The sequence below is a fragment of the Cajanus cajan genome, chromosome 9 (assembly GCF_000230855.2).
Source record: "Cajanus cajan strain Asha chromosome 9, NIPB_CcT2T_4, whole genome shotgun sequence".
Classification (NCBI taxonomy): domain Eukaryota; kingdom Viridiplantae; phylum Streptophyta; class Magnoliopsida; order Fabales; family Fabaceae; genus Cajanus; species Cajanus cajan.
Genome location: NC_138525.1, coordinates 39,501,638 through 39,508,202, shown reverse-complemented (window position 1 = coordinate 39,508,202; position 6,565 = coordinate 39,501,638). Strand labels below are relative to the sequence as shown.

The 6,565-nt window shown below is 37.2% G+C and overlaps 1 protein-coding gene across 1 annotated transcript; it reads right to left on the bottom strand.

Moving 5' to 3' along the window:
* Nucleotides 1-5,030: 5,030 nt before the first annotated feature.
* On the bottom strand, nt 5,031-6,293 carry LOC145952104 (uncharacterized). Its single transcript, XM_083064329.1, has one exon. The coding sequence runs from the start codon at nt 6,291-6,293 to the stop codon at nt 5,031-5,033; it is 1,263 nt and encodes a 420-aa protein (XP_082920455.1).
* Between the last annotated feature and the right edge of the window lie 272 nt (nt 6,294-6,565).

The window sequence follows — 6,565 nt, the reverse complement described above, 5'->3', positions numbered from 1 at the left end:
ATAAAGGGGATTAAATATTTAAATTATAATTCTTATTACGTTATCTTCATCATAGGGTACCGATTAAGGGCGTTGTAGGGGTGCTTAATACCTTCTCTACACGTAACCGACCCCCGAACCCAATTCTGGTTATCAAGGCCATTATTGGACTTTTAAAAAACCTTTTCTTTTTCCAATGTTTTGAGTAAAATATTGGTGGTGACTCCATGAACCTATTTTCAAAACCATTAATTAAGGATTAGTCTGGTGTCCGGGCATTCCTTAATTAATGAGATTTTCAAAAGGATGTCTAAACCATTAGTCGCGAGATCAGAAATTTTTGGGTTGCGACACGCAGAAGCACCAAAGAGATAAAGAGAAGACCTGGACGAAATGTCTACGTCTTTACTTGCCTTTGGAAAAGCAACAGATTACTATTCCAAAGGACAAGTAAAGAGGGGTAGCTGTAGACACCCAATTTCGTTCGGGGGCATACAAACAAAGAAATGGTGGTCTATTATCAAGGAAAGGAACTCCCAAAGCAGGAAGACAACAAGAAAGGACATAAGAGGCCCAAAAGCCCAAAACAAATAGTTTTAGTGGCCCGGAACGAGTTGTTCCAAAATCAGAATGTGCCATTCCGAAATCTGGAACGAGTCGTTCCTAAATTAGAACAGGTCGTTCCGAGCCACCTAAAAGGCTTAAAGACTCTTGGTTGGAACAGGCCGTTCTAGACCAGAACGGGCCGTTCTAAACTAATCAAAAGGCCTAAAAAACTTGGTCTGGAACGGGCCGTTCCTAAACCAGAACGGGCCATTCCAAACTGTTAAAAAGGCCTAAAAAGCTAGTTTGGAACAGGCCGTTCTAAGTAAGGGAATATAGTGTTCATCTCAACTCCAGAACGGGCAGTTCTTAGTTCAGAACGGGCTATTCCCAGGTGCGTGATTAAAACACAACGTTCAGATCCAGAACGGGCCGTTCTGGATTTGGAACGGGCCATTTTGGCCACTTTTTGATGCCTATAAATAGACAGCTTGGGCACAGTTCTCAAGGCCCCAAAATTTCGTCCAAGACTCATTAGAGCTCAAAATTTCTCTCTCTTTCTCTCTTATTGTATTTCTTGAGTTTTGTGAGACTTATTGTTGTGTGAAAGGTTGCCACAAAGCACCTAAAAATCTCCATATTTGAAGATTCAATAGAGCTCGTTCAAGAGGTATTTCAGTCAATCTTCTTCTCTCCCTTTTATTTCTTATCTTTTATAAATATTGTTATAATAAAAGAAATCATGTAGAAATTTTAAGGTTAATTGTATAATTTAAATTTCAAGCATGTAAATAGTCATCAATAAAAGGGGATTAGATATTTATATTATTATTGTTTATAATGCTAACTTCATCATAGGGTACCGATTAAGGGTGTTGTAGGGGTGCTTAATACCTTCCCTACACGTAACCGGCTCCCGAACCCAATTTTGGTTATCAAGGCCATTATTGGACCTTTAAAAACCTTTTCTTTTTCCAATATTTTGAGTAAAACTGATGGAGGTGAGTAGTAGGAGTGAAACTCAAACTCTTCCTAGGCTCGGATCTTCTTCAATGGAGATAGAAACACACTTGAAGAACTCGTGAAGATGAAGAACACTTGCGGAAATGGAAGAAGGAAGCATCCAAGCTCATGAACTCAAGGGATTGCACACTTCAAAGGGAAGGAAACTAGGTTTTCCTAAGGATTTTGAAGGCATTCTCTTAGGTTTTCTCTCTTGGAATTTTTGGTGACTCTTGAGGGAATTGGCTGAAGTAAATGTTCAGAAATTCTCATATATTCAAAAGTGTTTACAATAGGTGGGAAAAGATACATTTATAGGAAGAAACTAGGTTAACTTGGGCGGCAATTCAAACCAATCAAATTGGCGCCAAGTTTGAATTTCAAATTTGAATTTGAAATTCAAACTTTGGCTTCCAACGTGACTAATTCAGATGCTACCCTCATTTAGGAGTCATTTAGAAGTGATTTGAGTTGCATTTGAAGCTCACATGGCCGGAACCACTCCATGCCATCCATGTGACTCAAATTCAACTCAAATTACTTCTAAATGATGCATAAATGAAGCCTAATTTTCCTATTAATGTATTCTTCATATAACCCTAATCTAATGACCAAAATACATTGGTCTAATGAATACAATGAATAGAAAAAAATATAAGAAAAAGAATGAGCCCAATATTGGGTATCAAAAGCCCAAAGCCCAAGAAGCCCAAAATTAAGCCCAAGACACCTAAACCCTAATCTATGGTCAAAATACAAGACCAACATCAAAATAAATTCCTATACTAAGAAAATACAATTAAACATGGTGTTCAATCCATCAAAGCCCAAGTGAGAAGCACCCTAGGCCCACCAAGCCCATTGGGCCCACTAAGCTCTGAAGCAGTCAAATCTTCAAGTAACCTTCTGGCCATAGCTCTAGTGGTTGGGCCTTTAGCCCATGCTCTTCCATCAAAAACATTGGTGGCGACTCCATGAACCTATTTTCAAAAACCATTAATTAAGGATTAGTCTGGCTTCCGGGCATTCCTTAATTGATGAGATCTTCAAAAGGATGTCTAAACCATAGGTCGCGAGATCAGAAATTTTCGGGTTGCGACACTAGGTAATTGTAATGATGAAGGGGTAAAATGTACAACACCACTAGTACAGGTGGCCTGATGAGTTACTGAAGGTGTTGAGCTAGTGATTTGGGTCTTATGGGTCGATGAAGGTGTATTAGTACTATTATTTCCCGATGTGGATGTAGTATGGATAGATGAAAAGGTACCAATGGATGTGGGGGTACAATTTTGCACATGAACATGCTTTATAGCAAGATGATCCGGTAATAATCTAATCCCTCGAGCTCTTGCCATAGCTCGCTCGCCTCGAAAAATCTCAATTGTACCTTGTGTCCTAGGCATCTGTCTCACACATTAGTTAAAGTTTAAGATAACACAAGTTAACATAAAACCTTTTATGAATAAAATAAAAACTTAACAATATATGAAAATCAATGAAATATAAACTTAAGTTAATCATTGTTGTTATCAAAGTTCTAATCCTCTTGATCATCATCATCTTCCTCCCCTAACTGCAACCCATCTTGACCATCCTCAACTTCTTCATCTTCTTCATCATCCTCAACTTCTTCAACTACTGATGTGTCAGTTAAACCTTCTAGTTGTTCTATTTCTACAATTGGTAATACATTTTGTATTCCATCAACTTGATAAGGTAATTCCTCATCCACATTGTTGACTTTGACATGACTTCTTGGTTTTGTAGTGATTGCCACACACCAAGCACGCAAGTTTCTACAAATATCTGGATAAGAAACATAGAAAACTTGTCTTGCTTTTTGTGCAAGGATGAATGAATCATATGGAATATATCTTCCACTCATCTTGATTTCTACAAGATTGTATTGTGGATGAACCTTTGTGCCTCTATTTCTTGTGGGATCAAACCATTCACAGTAGAAAATGGGAATCTTTTTATTTAATCCAAGATACTCCAATTCATAAATATGGTGGATGATGTCCTAAAAGTCATCTTTTCCTCCTTCAGTTACACCTTTTATGTGCACCCCGCAATTGATTGTTTTTCTACCATTGCTCCAACTTTTTATGTGAAGATTGTACCCGTTAACAAAGTACATGTTCCACGATATTGCGCATGAATTAGGACCCCATGCTAATGACCTTATGTTTGGGTCTACCACCCCATTCCTCCCATCATTGACCTACATAAATGAGACACTTAAGTTTATATTGTTGATTTTCCTTATTAAGAAATTGAGAATGATAACACTTACAAAGTTCCTAAACCATTCTGGAAAATATGCATGTATAAGACCAGAAGTTGGTTCATCATTCAGGGATTGAACTTGTAAGAATAAGCTGAAATGAAACACATAATCAATCATACAAATATGATAGTTACATTATGATTAACACAATGAATTTAGGAATTAGAGGTACTTACTCAAGAATCGGTTTAACCTCATTACAATTTATGAGCATATGTACATGAGCAGATCTCCATTCATCATCACGTAACCAGTATTCTTTAGACATGCTGCTAGGGCGTCTACAATTGTTCAATACTGACAATGTTGGGTGAATGCCCTCATGTGTAGTTCTAGGATCATTTCTCAAACTAGTGTTTGGAAACAAGATTACACTCTTGAAATAATGGGAGCAAAAAAATGTTATCTCTCGGTGTAAGTAGAATGCACATATTGACCCTTCTACTCTTGCCAAATTATGCACTGCTCGCTTTGCATCTCCCATCATTCTGTACCCTATTAACCATTTAGTGCAACCAGAAAATAAATGGGAAACTTGATAATCAATATTACATATAAAAAAAATACCTTTCAAATGGATACATCCATCGATATTGAACAGGACCACCAAGTCTTGCTTCTATAGGTAGGTGAATAGATATATGTTCCATTGAATCAAAGAATCCCAGAGGGGAAATTATTTCTAACTTGCATATTATGACTGCTATATTTTGCTCCATTCTAAGTAAATCTTCCATTCGCAAGGTATTACAACATAAATCTCTAAAAAAATCCACTTAATTCAGCAATAGGATTCCACACACATTCTGGCAATGCACAAAATGCAATCGGGAGAAGACGCTCCATGAATACATGACAATCATGACTCTTCATCCCATGCATAGTTCCTCGATCAACATTGGCACACCTAGCTAGGTTAGAGGCATACCCATCTGGCTTTTTAACTCAGTAATCTATTTATAAATTGATTTTTCTTCTTTTGACGAGTAAGTACAGTTTGCCTTAGGTTTTCCCCACTTCCCATTAGGTAATTGAATCAACTCTAAGTTCTCACGTGGACAAATGTTAGAAACATCCTTTCTTTCCTTTTCATTGTCTTTTGTTTTACCCTTGATATCCATTACAGTATTGAATAATTATCAAAAAAATTCTTCTCTATGCGTCTTACATCAAGGTTGTGTCTTAATAAGTTATCTTTCCAATATGGAAGATCTCAGAATATAGATCTTTTAAACCAATGATGAAGTTGCCCATACCCTGGCATATTCGATAAAGAACCATTTGTTGCTTTAGGAAAATTGTGGATAAATTTCCATATTTGATCTCCTTTCAAGAAATAACGCGGTCTATCAAATTTAGTTTTATTCCTTGTAAATCTCCTTTTACTTTTCCTAAAAGGATGGTCTGCTGGTAAGAGCCGTTGATGACAATCAAACCATGAAGGTTTAACACCATTATCTAATTGGAAGGCCTTTGTGTCTTTCATACAATGAAGACATGCTAATTTGCCTTTTATTCCCCATCCAGACAACATGCCATAAGCTGGAAAATCATTTATTGTCCACATCAACCCCGCACGCAAGATAAAATTTTGTTCTGTGGAGATATCATATGTCAACACCCCACAATCCCACAACAATTTTAGGTCATCAATTAGAGGTTGCAAGTAGACGTCTACTATCGTTGTCGGGTTATGTGGACCAAGTATAAGACAAGTTAGAAAAAAGTATGGTTTGGTCATGCACATTTCAAGAGGAAGGTTGTAAGGCGTAACAATTACAGGCCAACATGAGTATGAGTTTGTTGATGCTTGAACATAGGGTGTAAACCCATTAGAACATAGACCAAGTCTTATATTTCGTGGTTCACTTGCAAAATCTGGATAAACATGATCAAAATGTTTCCATGCTTCCCCATCACATGGGTGTCGTAGATCAGTAGAATTATTTTTGTTCTTGTGATGCCATCCCATTTGCCTCACGGTTTCCATTGATGCATATAGTCTTTGTAATCTTGGAATGATTGGCAAGTAAAACATTCTCTTCACTGGAATGTTTTTGTATCTTACCTTCCCCACCTTAGGAGGTAAATACCTTGGACTATGACAAAACTTGCATTCAGTTAAATCTTTGTCCTCTTTGTAATACAACATACACCCATCCATGCAACAATCAATCTTTTCAGCTTTCAACCCCAATTTCGACGCCAACTTTTTTGCTTCGTAATAGTTCTTTGGTATGTAATTATTTTTTGGAGCTACATCAACTAACATTTGTATAAAATACTCTAAACATTTTTCAGGGGCATGCCAATTGGTTCTAGCTGCCAAAAGCCTTATAGCAACTAATAATTTGGATTTAGTTGCTTCTTCATATATTGGTTGGTTCACAAAGGCTAACATGTCATAAAAACTTTGGGCTTCTGGATTCGGAGACTTGTTATCCATATCTGCATTGATATGTGATACATCACCCATATGTGTGTGTGCATCATACACCATTTGAGTCACTAATGCAAATTGATTTTCACAACCCATAAATGAAGAGTTACTAGATGGCCCGACTTCTAAATTTGATACATTTGGCCCATCTTCTCCATGTTCAATCCAGACCCAATAGTTTGGTTTAAACCCATGTCATAGAAAATGGGCCCTCACTGTTGGTGGAGCAAGAATCTTCTCACAATTACAATTTACGCAAGGACATCTAATCCCTCCATCTGGAGCAAAACAAGATTGTTCCATTACTT

What these genes read in the sequence shown, in the direction of transcription:
- LOC145952104 (XM_083064329.1), bottom strand. Translation starts at nt 6,293, where the DNA reads ATGGGTGATGTATCACATATCAATGCAGATATGGATAACAAGTCTCCG.